This window comes from Aphidius gifuensis, linkage group LG5, assembly GCF_014905175.1.
Source record: "Aphidius gifuensis isolate YNYX2018 linkage group LG5, ASM1490517v1, whole genome shotgun sequence".
In the NCBI taxonomy this organism is placed as follows: Eukaryota; Metazoa; Arthropoda; class Insecta; order Hymenoptera; family Braconidae; genus Aphidius; species Aphidius gifuensis.
Genome location: NC_057792.1, coordinates 14,426,741 through 14,440,469, shown reverse-complemented (window position 1 = coordinate 14,440,469; position 13,729 = coordinate 14,426,741). Strand labels below are relative to the sequence as shown.

The 13,729-nt window shown below is 24.2% G+C and overlaps 4 protein-coding genes and 1 non-coding gene across 7 annotated transcripts; 2 read left to right on the top strand and 3 right to left on the bottom strand.

The window, feature by feature from the left end:
• Positions 1–13: 13 nt before the first annotated feature.
• Positions 14–3,248, top strand: LOC122857695. Of its 2 annotated transcripts, none has more exons than XM_044159989.1 (6): positions 14–527; positions 636–802; positions 870–1,026; positions 1,115–2,011; positions 2,074–2,282; positions 2,557–3,248. In XM_044159989.1, exons 1-6 carry the CDS (start codon positions 461–463, stop codon positions 2,599–2,601), a joined length of 1,542 nt encoding a protein of 513 aa, XP_044015924.1. In that variant the 5' UTR covers positions 14–460; the 3' UTR covers positions 2,602–3,248. The 2 variants fall into 2 exon arrangements, 1 of the variants encoding a protein (XP_044015924.1); XR_006374258.1 differs by having other exon boundaries at positions 302–527; positions 2,074–2,408; positions 2,557–2,670.
• Positions 3,075–4,958, bottom strand: LOC122856453 (lipase member H-B-like). Its single transcript, XM_044158122.1, has 4 exons — positions 4,572–4,958; positions 4,130–4,502; positions 3,873–4,037; positions 3,075–3,082 (listed from the first exon to the last, which is right to left on the bottom strand). The coding sequence occupies exons 1-4, from the start codon at positions 4,956–4,958 to the stop codon at positions 3,075–3,077; spliced, it is 933 nt and encodes a 310-aa protein (XP_044014057.1).
• LOC122858514 lies at positions 3,384–3,502 on the bottom strand. Its single transcript, XR_006374302.1, has one exon. It is a non-coding gene; the product is annotated as a 5S ribosomal RNA (ribosomal RNA).
• A 1,240-nt stretch (positions 4,959–6,198) lies between the features above and the next one.
• On the top strand, positions 6,199–8,286 carry LOC122857694. The gene is made up of 3 exons (XM_044159987.1): positions 6,199–7,152; positions 7,228–7,390; positions 7,486–8,286. The coding sequence occupies exons 1-3, from the start codon at positions 6,826–6,828 to the stop codon at positions 7,557–7,559; spliced, it is 564 nt and encodes a 187-aa protein (XP_044015922.1). The 5' UTR covers positions 6,199–6,825; the 3' UTR covers positions 7,560–8,286.
• Positions 8,287–9,916: 1,630 nt separating this feature from the next.
• Positions 9,917–13,688, bottom strand: LOC122857693 (structural maintenance of chromosomes protein 2-like). 2 transcript variants are annotated; one of them, XM_044159985.1, is made up of 2 exons: positions 13,390–13,688; positions 9,917–13,313 (listed from the first exon to the last, which is right to left on the bottom strand). In XM_044159985.1, exons 1-2 carry the CDS (start codon positions 13,555–13,557, stop codon positions 9,939–9,941), a joined length of 3,543 nt encoding a protein of 1,180 aa, XP_044015920.1. In that variant the 5' UTR covers positions 13,558–13,688; the 3' UTR covers positions 9,917–9,938. The 2 variants fall into 2 exon arrangements, with proteins under 2 accessions (XP_044015920.1, XP_044015921.1); XM_044159986.1 differs by having other exon boundaries at positions 13,385–13,522.
• Between the last annotated feature and the right edge of the window lie 41 nt (positions 13,689–13,729).

Here is a 13,729-nt window from a genome sequence, read left to right as displayed (position 1 = left end):
TTTTTTTTTGTGTCTGTGTCGTTTGGTGTATTATGACATAATCTGTTTTATCGACAAAAGAATCTAGTACAAAATAAAAAAATTGAAAATTAAAAACCAAATCCTCTAAGGCTCTAATCTTAAAAATTTAATTTATAATTTAAAATCTTTATTTATAATTAAATAATAAATTTAATTTGTTATATATTTTTTTATTAAATTGTTTAAAAAATTCAACTAGTTTTCAGTTTGTACGGAAAAAAAAGTCCCTACGACATTTTCTAAACACAAAAAAAAGGAGGCGTAAAAAACAGTCAAAAAATAAATAAATAATAATAACCAGTATGACATTATAAGTAGATAACAGTATCACAAAAATTGAAAAAGTTTTTTTGGAAAAAGGATTGTGAATCATTCATAAGTTTAATCACTATCTTATCATTTTGTAATATTAATTTTTTACACTCAATTTATTGGACTAATGTTGATGAAAATGTTGAACGTCAATTATCTGCAGGTTACAATAGTGATAATCTGTTATTTTCAAGGTGAAAATAAGTCTAATAATTACGTTTTTAATTACTTGTCATTGTGTTTGTTTAAAGGAAGAACAATTGTAGATGAAAAAATGTATAATTATATTTTTTTTTTTACAGCTCATTTTGTAATTGGTACTTATGTTAAATTAACACATGATGGACCAACTGTCCAGGGTGGTAGTATAACATTTAAAGCTGAAGTATTTCCATCTGATGATTGGATTGCAATTGAATCATATACTTATAGATGGAATGATAATGGACAAGGCAATCATCATTACAAAGTAAATATCAAAAAAAATTTATAAATTAATTAAAAATAATATATTAAATATATTTCCATTGCTTTAGACACCAGAGACTAAAAACACAACGAGTATTTGGAAAGTTGATTATCCAGCAGATATTTATCCAGCTGGTGAATACAGTGTTGAAGTTGAAGTTCATTGTAATAGAGAATTTATATTTTCATTCGAAACAAGTCAACATAGTAATTTCGAAATAACAAGTATGTGTTTAATATTATTTTTTAAAAAATATCTGTTGTTATCTGGCTATAATTTTATTATACTTTAAACTCTGATATTATTTTTTAGCATTACTCAATGGTAACATGACGATAGCTCAATCAAATCACAGTATAGAAAATAATTATGTATCATCAGACGCTGAGACTGAAATTAAAATTGATTTACGAAGTGGTGATTATGATTATATAACAAAAAATGCAACAGAGTTATCAACATATTGGTTTATTGATTGTCAATATTATGGACAAACAAATGATTTTAATTTTAAATATAATTTTACAAATCCAAATACTGAAAGTAGTATTGAAGCATTAATTGTTGCATCTTATGAACCATTGACAACACCTGCACCACCAACAACAACAACAACTACTACTACAACAACAACTCCAGCTCCAACAACAACATCAACAACAACAACTACAACTATTAAACCAACAACCACATCATCAACAACAACTCCAGCATCAAAAAATACAACAACAACAATAGCATCAATTAAAAGTGATAAAAAAATAATTAATAAAAGAGATACATCAAACAAAGTATCAACAAATAAACTTGCTAATAATATAACACTACCATATGTTTGTATAAACACATCAATTGTAACACCAGATCCAAAAAAAACATATGGTTATTTTCATAAAAAAATAACTATAAATGAGCCAATTAAAAATATATCAGTTAATGGATCAACATGGATACAACCATGGAATATGTTGTATTTAAATGTAAGCTGTCATGGTTCTGGACCATTTGTTAAATGTATTAGAAATCATGTTGGTAATTATAACATAACTGGAAATGAAACATGTAATGAAGATGATGGAATGTTATTAACAACATGTAATTTTTCTATAAAACGTTATTTTTTTGAGCCAAATGTTTATACTGTACTTGTTATGCTTCGTAATAATATTAGTACACAAATTTATCCAATAACAATTAATATTTATAAAGGTAAATAATAATAATTGATATATTTTAAATTGTATATAATATTTTTATGATTTTTTTTTCAGTTACTCCAAAACCACAGTTGAGTGTTATTGTGGTGCCAATAACATGCTCAGTTGCAGCTGTTGTATTGATTGTATTTGGTGTTGCTTATTATATACAAAGTCGATCAAGATGTACAATTGAAGTTGCTAATTTTGATTTTGGACAAAGTAATCCTGATATGGAGTATAAAACTTTTACTGAACGGCTTAAGGATTCATTTAATAGCAGTGTAAGACATGGATACAAGAATTTAAATCGTTCGTCTTACTATGGAAGCATGAATTAATATATATAATTTATTAATATGGGAAATTTTATTGGAATTTATTGTCAGGAATTATATGCACATGTATTTGTATGCACATTTTAGTCCTTGATTTTATATTTTTTTTAATTGCTAAAAATGTGCTTAATTGACTCTAAAAAAATTTAATTTTATATTTTTTATTTACAGTAGTAATTTTTTTTTAAAATGATTAATGATTTTTTTTTTTTTTTCTCAGGGATATAAAACACTTGGCTCCCATGAAGCTCCAGAACGTCAATAATAGAATAAAAAACAAAAAAAAATCAATTAGGATTAAGGATCAATAAACGAATCAAGCTTTTTTTTTTTTTTTTTCGAAAGAAATGGAAAAATTTCTCCGGTCAATTGATTTTCTATTAATAAAATTTATAAAAAATGCTTGGCTTTTTTTTTTTTTTTTTTTAAATGAGAAAGTTTAACATTGTGCTGGTATAATGTTGAGTAGGCTGTGAAAAATTATAATTAAAAAAACAAAAAAAAAAAAAAGAAAAATTGTATTTTAATTTGGATTTTAATCAAATAATTTTCTTAATAATTTTTACATACTTGAAGGGTAAATATTTATATTCTTTTGCATGTTTGATATTTTTTTTATGAATCTAGTAATTGTTCCATGTACTGAAATCTACATCAAGCTATAAAAAAACAATTAACAAAATAATAATAAATAATGATAATAATATAATATCTAAGTGATTTGATGTTGATGAATTGTTAAATTTCTGTAAATAGAAAATAAGTTACAAATCAAATTAGTATATGAAAAATTATAAACAATAAGTTATCAATGATAACATGAAATAATTATAAAAAAGTCAAGGTATTAATATAAAACTTTATCTACTTCTGTACATAGTCAATAATAAAAAATTATAAATGACTAAAATATTTTATGTTTTAATAATTTATCCAGCTGCTTTTTATTCATTAATAAAATAATAATTATTTATTTATTTTGTAGAGTTATTTTTGGAATAATCCAACTTGAATATTTATTAAATAGCAATAAAAAAAACATCAAAAAGATAACGACACGTGGTGTTCCCAAGCGGTCACCCATCCAAGTACTAACCACGCTCAACGATGCTTGACTTCAGTGATCGGACGAGAACTGGTATGTTCATCGTGATATGGTCGTTACCTATTATCAGAGCAAAGTTTAAAACCTTTTGAAGCATTTTTAATTTGAATTTTTTGAATAATTAAAAAAAGAAAATACCAATTTTATTTCAATTAAAAAAATTAAAAACAAATTTATTTTAACTAATTATTAATCAATTAATTATTAATTAATTTAATATACTCAATTTTGCAATTTGTCTTATTTAATATACTGATAAAAAACAGCAGAAAAAAAAAATTTTTAATTAATTGAAAACAATATTTATTTAATACTAATACTATTATAATTATTAAAATTAATTTATTTTTTTTTACAAATATATACTTTGAAAGTTGATACAAGCTTATTTCCAAAAGGTGAATTAGAATTTGTTTTTAAAAAATATATACCTTGTCTATCTTGTCTGGCATTTTCACCCATATGTGTTATTTCATTATTTGCACATTTTCCATTTTTATAATCATCCCAATTGTCACATCTTGTTGCAATTAAAGAATTAGAGTATTTTATTGAATCAGTCATTAATTCATGAGACCTTGAATGAGCACATATATCTGAAATTTATTTTATTTAAATTATCAATTGTTCAATTTTTAAAGAATATATGGTCAATATAAAAGTCAAGGTTATTTAATAAATAATTTACCTTGAAGCAATAGAAATTTCTTCCAGAAACTCGATTCCTTACAACCAGGTTGATCACGACTTCCACCATTTGGATAATAATCAGTATGTCCAATTTTATCTTCAATACCAATTTCATCAGTTGACGTATGAATAACATCAACAAATTCAGCACATGATCTATTAAGTCGTTCATCAGAATTTTCAAATTTAGGTTTAGCTGGATCTAAACCAGTTATTCTTCCAATTTTACCAATATTTTTTGAAGTTAAATATAAACCAGTAAAACCAGCAACATGAGCACCAAGACTGTGTCCAATTAAATGCACATTTTTCAAATCAATGTGTCTATTTGATGAAAGATTTTCTAATAATTTTCCAATCTTTTCACTGACCTAATTTAAATTTTGATTTAATTATATTGGCAAATGAATTTTTTAAACTTATTTATTCATTATTCTTACCGGTCTAACTTTTGGAACAATTGTATCTTCATATCGACATAAACCACCAGTTGCATTCCATTTTACAATGATAACATTTGTGTCATTATATTTATTGTTTAAATAATTATTTTTCATATTTTGCATCCAGTCAAAGGGATCAACAGAATAAAAAGTACTTTGACAAATAAAACCATGAATTATTATTTTTGTTATTTTTTCATAATTAAATAATGCTTTAATATTTTCTGTATTATTCATGTCAATTATAATTTCATTTTGAGGATTTGAAGGAGTGTACAATGTAAAATTTACTGTTGGATTTGGATCATACTCAGGATTGTTGTCAAAAAGACACCCAAATCTTATAGTATTTGACCAAAATGTAGCCTGAGAAAATGTACACATGAGACTGACTAAACAAAAAATTAAATAAATAAATAAAATATTTTTTAAACAAATTAAATATCAGTTGAAATCAAAAAAATTTAAAAAAAAAAAAAAATTCTTACCCGTTATATACAATAAATAAAAATGTTTAGATATCATTTTTTTTTTTAATTTAAATAATTGTTTTAATTTCATAACAATAAATAGACTATTTTTTTTGTCAGAAAAAATTACAAATAAATAATTTTTCATACTCCAAGCATGATATTTTTTTTTCACGTTTATTTTCTATCTTTTCCTTAGCTAGACATTGAGTGGAATGATAATAGAAGGCATTTTTCGTTTTTTAACTTTTTTTTTTTTGTTTTTTTCTAAGAATTTTTAGTGGAATGATAAGAGAATGTGTATATTTTATTTATTTTTTTTTTTCTAATCATGTTTAGCTTTATTTGGCTGTGTATTTTTTTTTTAACACACACATATAAATAAAGAAAAAGATAAAAAGTATAAAAATAAAATCGTACGATTTTTTTAATTGGTAAAAAAAATAACAACAAATAGAGAAGAGACACGTGCATGGTCTTGATTAGTTTTTTTGTGAGCAGTTGGGTGAATGGAAGAGAGTCAGAAAAAGAAAAAAATTAATTTCGATTTATAAATTGATATTTACATGAATAACCAGTTGGAAAAAATTATTTTATTTGATTATAATTATTGTTTAAATAATTATTTAAAGGAAATCAGTTGTGTTGTTTTTCGGAGAATTTCTCCGCTAGTAATCCGAAATTTACTCCGTCAATAATCATCGACGGACAATTACAATTCAACTAAATTTTCATCGTAATATTTTCTACAAATTTCTCTAGCAATATTTCGTTTTCGTATGACAAAAAAAGACGCAAAAATTTCTCCGAAAAAGATGCGATTAGATAATAGATTCTACCTATTTAAAAAAAAATATTTTAATTCAGCTTGATTATTTATTGTATGCATAAATCAAAAAACATTATAATTTGCAAATAAATAAATATAAAATACAACTAAAAAATAGTAAAACTTTAATAAATCCAAATCGAATATCTCCTTTAAATCTCCAATACTTGTATAAAACATAATCATTATATAAAATCATCATAAAAATATTCATCAATAATATAAATAAAATTCAAAGCTTCGCCGCGGTTTTACGTATAACAAACTGGTACTATTTATCGTCATCAAATTGGCAATATAAAAATATGGCTACCATTAAACAACATCAACAAGAACAAGTGCAACTGAGTGCAACCAAGTGTTTGTTGGTCATGAGCAACAAGGGAAGACAACATTGACCAATAATGTTTTTATATATATTCATTAGATAAATATATAGGTATATATAGACAATTATTTTATTTGTTGTTGTCTTTATATACTTAATTACACTGGTATGCAATTTACCCAGCACATCATACGACAATTATTACTCAGTATTTAATCGCGCAAAAAAAAAAAAAAAAATCATTAATTTTTTTTTTATCTATAAAGATAATCATAAATTAAATAATTTAAATTTCAACACAAAAGAAAATACACAATGTTGTGTCTAATTAATCAAGCAAAAGTGTCAAATAAGTCTTAATGATGGTAAAACAAAATTTTTTGGAGCAAGGTCAATTTGCTACAGAAAATAAACGCAATTGACAAGATAAAAAAAAGTGTGAAATACATATTTTTTTTTTCGGTCTTATTGAAGGCAGTTAGAGTTGTTGAAAAAAATAAAAATAAAACACAAGTAATAATTACAGTTGAAAGAAAAACAAGTGTGAGTAAAAAAAAAAAGTTGGAAAATTTTTTATCAAATGATAACAAAGTGTTATGTTTCGTATTAATAATTGGCCAAATCATGGCCACTGTTTTTGAGAGTCCATTTTTATCAAATAGATTACGACAAATTGAGGAACGTTATGAAGAGCCAAGAACATTTGGTAAATGTGATTGTACAAGTTACAGTTATTTTGGTTTGAGTGTATCATTATTTACAATTGGTACAGCAATAACAATATTAGCACTAAATGATGCACCACATGGTAAAATATTTATAAATCTTGGACACATGTGGTTGGTTGGACCAATATTTATGTGTTCTGGTTTGATGGTTGCAGTTAAATGTATACTTTATTTAAGAAGAAAATCAGTTATTCAAATGATTGTTCATCAAAGGCTATTTAGGGTAAGAAATTAAACAACACATAAAAAATTTCGAAATAGTAACAAATAAAATTTCTAACAATTTATGTATTTTTAGCACTTGCAAGATTTAGCTGGTGCACAGGGTGTCAGTGGTTCTGGTACATGTACACCTGGTCCACCAACATATGATTCAGTAACACAAGGTCAAGGACCCAGTGAATTACCACCACCATCATATGCTGAAGCTGTCGCTTTACTCCATCACAATGAAATCAATGGTAATATAGAAAAAAAAATCAAATAGCTATTTTATCATTTCGAAATAATAATATTTTATAAACATATATATTTTTTTTTTTTGTATTTATTAAAGGTGCTAAAACATGTGACTTACAGCAAGATGATAACAATTATCCAACAGTTGGAACAACTGGAGCCAAACCCTAAAAAAAAAAAACTTCCAAGTACTTTTTTTTTTTTTTTTTTTATATTTATAAATTTATTATTAATATAATTATTGTTAAAATTCATTTAAATCAATATGACTGATGTCAATTTACCGAGCAGCTACATTGGTTCATTGACAATATATTTTATTAGATTTATTTTATTTATAAATTTTCACAAAATGCAAATTTATAATGCATTTTTAGAAAAAAATTATTATCTTTATTGAATGTTTTTTTTTTGTCAATTTATAAATTTATTGATGTTTATTGTGGCAATATTAACTTGACACGTACTTATGTTTTCGAAATTTAAAATGATTATTTTGTTTTACACGTTTAAAAAAAATATTGTGATTTATATACTTTTTTTTTTTTGTTTTGTTTTGTTCGGTCTAATGTTAATGTTGTGTTCAGTTGGCTATGTGTCTTATATAATAATGATAAACGTATTTTATTTTTTCACATATTGCTTTAAATGTCAAAAAAAAAAAAAAAAACTTGTAATTATAATAAATGTTGTCGTAATGAAGTGAATGTACAGAGCAAACAAAGATTCAATCTAGTTATCGCATAACTTGAATATCAATTGAAACAAAAAAATGATAAAAAATATTTTTATATCTAAAAATGGTCTCAACGGTAAGACTGTATTATGCCTTAAAATTAAAATAAAAAATTGATAAATAATTAATTGCACAAAATAAATAAAACCCATTGTTAATTTATATTTTATTCATTTCATTTTTTAAACCATTAAATAGCTATAAGTAAAAAGTACTTTTTAATTATTTTTTTTCAATGAAGAAAAAAAAATGAAATTTGCTGTTTCTCCTTTTTTTTCATTTGAATTTTAGACACTTGCTTTTCTGAAGAGATAAAAAAAAAAAAAAGAAATATGTTGGATTATTTATGTAAAAAAATTTTATAAAGAGAAATATATTTATAGAAAAATATTGATAGATGTTTAATTATTTAAATGAATAAAAATGTTATTTAAGCATTTACAAAAGCAGGCATTTCTTTTTGATGAAAAAGATGTGTTGTATTGTTAACAAGTGCCTGCAAGTTCCATTAATTTTGATAATGATGATGCTCATTGCTCATCCTTCATCAATCAATCAAGTATTGCTAATTTACGATTTAATTTGAAAAATCTCGAAAAGTTACATATTCTTTGTGATTATGGTGTTAGAGATGAATTTTTGATTAATCTTTGTAATAATGCTGAAAAATTAAGAGATTTACATATAATTGGCACAATTGGCTAATTAGCTGATTATGGTTCGCCATAAAAAAAAAATGAATTTATCACTGATGAATCAATTCAATGTTTATTTAATAAAAAATTGTACTCTTTGAGTATATCAAATTGCATCAATGTTACTGATAAAGGGTTTATCAAACTAGTTGAAAATTTACCAAATTTGAATTGTTTATTCATTAGAAATACAAAGGTAACTAGTGAAGCTGTCATAAAAGAACTATTACGCGTACATGAAAATATTAAAATTGGAATCAAATAATGTGTTTTTTAACTAATCTATATATCATTGATGACAAATAAATATTGTAACCACACAATTTTAATTCTATAATTTTATACGATTTAATAAATATTTATTCTTATTTTCAGCAGAAAGACAAAATATTTTTTTAACTCAATCTTTACTCCACTGAAAATCCGCCCAATGATAGGGCCAATCATTATAAAATCATTTACATTATTCATTTAACTTATAAAAAGTTAGACTTTTTAATATCAATTTTTAACATAATAATCTTATGAGAAATAGTAACGTTTCAATTCATTTATTTACTTTATTTATTGTAAATTTAATTTATAGATTTTTCAAATTAAAAAAAATAATTGTTATAAATATATTATGATTTTTTAAAATAAATCGGAAATAAAAATATTTAATTAAATAATTATCTGATAATTTTAAAAAAATAAATAAAACAAAATAAATAAATATAAAATCATCAAAACAATGAAGATAAATTAAATTAACAAATGAAAAAAATGAACAAATGAATTGAAAAAAATTTTAACTAACAGAAAAATTTTTATAAATTCGTTTACTAAAAAACAAATTATAGAAAGGTATAGAAAAAATAAAAAAAATAAATAACAATTGGATAAGATCTGAAATGCATTAGAAAAAAAAAAAAAAAAAAAGAAGCCTCGATATACAATAAATTATATTAAAAAATTATTTTTCTATTTCTAGATTTAAAATTAGTGAGGATTAATTTTTTACAGGGACAAAAAAATTAAAAGTCTTGCTTAATCAAATTTATATTTATTACAATTATAAAATATGATGCTATTATTATTCAAAATGAAAAAAAAAAAAAACATGAAAATTAGTGAAAATTATTTATCAGCACTTGTTTTTTTTTTTTCACCACGTGTTATTGTTGACATACCATCAACAAATTTAGTTGTAAATAGAACATTAGCATTATTAAACATGCCATCTTTTAATGATACAATAATAAACTGTGAACGTTTGAAATGACGTTTAAGCATTGTACCAATATTTTGTGTATGTGAAAGATCCAATGCAGCATCAACTTCATCAAGAATGTATAATGGAGCTGGTTTGAATAATAACATTGCTAATACCAATGACAAAGCAACAAGTGATCTCTGTCCACCAGATAATTCACCAAGTGATTCTTTCCAAACACCAGAAAATCCAACTTTAACTTCTAATCCATCAAGTACATTTTGACTTTCAGTTGGTTGTAGTTTTGCTGATGCACCAGGTAATAAACTACTAAATATTGAGCCAAAATCACGATTAACTTGTTCCCAAGCTTTTAGTAATGTTTCTTTTTTTTGCTCTTCTAAACATGATACTGTTTCTAATATTTTTTTTTTATCATTTTCAACAATAGCACGTTTTTTAATTGTTTCTTGATAACGTTCTTCTTCTTTACTTAATAAATTCATAGCTCTTGTATTAACATTACGACTTAATTTATCACGTTTTGTCTCAAGTTGTGTCATTTTTTGTGCTATTTTTGTTGGTTCATTAACAGTAAAATCATATACTCCACCAGGTTCACCAAAATATTGTTTATCCTGTTCAATCCAATCATATTTATTTAATAAATCAGTTACTTTTTGTTTACATTCAGCAGCATTTGTTTTAATCATATTTATTTCATGATTTAATTTTTTTATTTCAAGCTCAAATTCACGTGTTTGTTTTGTAATATCATCAATTTTATTTATTAATTTATTAATTTCTTCATTTTGTTGTTGTATTATGGTTTTTTGATTTTTTATTTTATCAGTATATTCAGTGACATTTTGCTTTGATTTTTCTAATAATTCATTAAAATTTATTGATTTTTCATTGAGATTATTTAATTTTTCTTCAGCTTTTTGTAATTGTTCTTGTCCAATTTTAACTGAATTTTCTAAATCTTTTATTTCAAGATTTAATGTTTCAGAATCTTGTTCATGTTTTTGCCATGCTTCACGTGATTTTTCAGATTTTTTTTGACATAATTTAAGTTGATTTTCAGCATCTTTTAATTGTTTTTCACGTATATTTGTTGAATCCTTTAATTGTTCTTCAATTTGATTAGCTTTTTTATTACTTTCAATAGCAAGTAATTTTGCTGCTGCCATTTGTTCAGTTAATTGTATAATTTTTTGTTTATGTTGTTCAACTTCTTCACGTAATTTATGATATGATGTTTGTTCAAGTCTTTGACGTAATAAATTAACTTCATGTGTACGTAAATCAAGTTGTTGTTTTAGCCCACCATAATGATCAGCAATATTATTTAAATTTTTAATTTTATCATTAATTTGTTGTAATTGTTTTTCTTTAATTTTAAGCTCTTCAATCATTGAATTATAATCATCCATTTTTAATAATATTGAGCCTGTTTTTGATGGTGCACCACCAGATAATGTACCAGATGGATCATAACTATCACCCTCAAGTGTAACACATTTTTTCATTATTTTATCATTGAATGCAATTTTTTTAGCAACATTCATATCTTTACAAACAAATACTTGTCCAAATATCCATGACATTGCTGGTTTTAAATTCTCTGGATAATCAATAAGTGATAATGCTGATTGTACATTATCTTTACCAACTGATTTTTCAGCATATTGAATTGTTCTTTCATCAATTGATGAATCAGATATTTTATTAAGTGGTATTATTGTAACACGTTGTTGTAATTGTCCATTTTGTAATAATGCTTCTGATGTTTTTTCAGTATCAACAATAACATTATACAAACGATTACCAGCAGCAACATCAAGTGCATATGCTGTTTTTTTATCTTTTAAACGTAATAATGTACAAACAAGACCTTTTACTGAATCTCTATTAAAATTAGGACTTGGATCTTGATAATTAAATCTCAGCTGTGGATAACGTGATGTAAATTGATCAATATTTTCTTTTAAATTATCAATTTCATTTATTAAATTACGTTTTTCATCTTTTAAAATTTCTAAACTACCATCTTCGTAATTTAGCTTCTTCAATTCATTTGTCAATGTTTTTAATTGTTTTTCTTTTAATTCAAGATCTTTATTGTCACGTTGATAATCAGTATCATTTGTTGTAGTTTCTTTTTGTTTTAATGATAATTGTTCTTTTGAAAATTTTAATCCCATTTCACATTGTTTAACTTCAGTATCAGCTGTTGTTGCATTACGTTTTGCATTCATTAATTGTTGTTCAAGTGTTGCATTTTCACCAGTATCTGTTTCTAATAAACCAGCAGTTATTTTTTGTAAACGTTCTTGTGCTGCTATAACAGATGCAGCATCTTCTTCATTTTTTTTTCTTAATTTTTCAAATAAACCACCAACATTATTTAATTCATTTTTTTTATCATCATATGCAGTTTTATCATCTGTTAAATTTTTTTTTAATTGTATTATATTTTTTTCTTCTGTTTTAATATTTTCCATATTTGAATTTGATTCAGCAACAAGTTTACTATGATTTTTTTCTAATTCTTTTAATTTACGTTCAAGTTCATCAAGTACATCACCTTTTTCTTTATCAAGTAATTTTGATAAATCATTTATTTTAACTTCAATTAATTTAATTTCTTCTTGTCCATCAGTTATTGATTTTTTTTTTGAATCAACATTATCAGATGCAAGTTTAACTGAAATTTTAGCATCTTCACTTGATTGTAAAGCTGTTACATAACGATATGCAACAACAATTTTACGACAATGTTCAAGTTCACGTTCAACACGTTGAAATTCAACAAATTGTTTTCTTTCTTCTTTGAGTTTAACTAATTTTGGTCCAATTTCTTCACTTAATATTGCTTCAATTTCTTTTAAAGGATTATTTTTTTTTTCAATCGTTTTCATAGTATCATCTTTTGTTTTTTGATACCTACGTGTACCAGCAGCTTCTTCAATCATTGATAATATTTCAAGTGGTTTCATATTGAGTACTTTTGTTATACGTCCTTGCATTATTAAAAAATGAGGATTATTAACATTCAATTGAACTGAACAAAACATATCATGTACACGTTTATTTGGTACATTTGTACCATTAATCAAGTATTTATTTTTTCCATCAATGACAATTTGACGTGTTACTGTTATTTCGTTGTAATGTGCATAACCAAATGGTGATGCATCTTTATTTGAATTGTCAAATGTAATACTGACTGTTGCTTTTTTTATACCAGCATGACCTGATTTGTAAACGAGCTCTTGAAGAGACGTTGCACGTACCTGAAATATTATTAATTAATTATTATTTATTATACCAACAACAACAACAATAATCCTCCATATCCACATGCATTACCTGACCAAGGGTTGTAATACCAAGTACAAAACATATTGCATCAAGTACATTTGATTTTCCACTACCATTTAGACCAGTTATTGCATTAAATTCTTTATCAAAACCATTTATTTCAATTCGTTTACCATAGGATTTAAATCCATCCAAAACCATTGACTTTACATACATGATTGCAATATTTGTTTAAATTAATTATAATCAATAAATTTTATAACAATTTAATTTTTTGTTTACAATTATTTTTTAAGACGCTTGTTGTATTGTTATTTTTTATTTATCAATTATCTCACTCACGTGGGACCTCTCAGTCTTCTACTCTTCTCTCTGATTCTGATACATG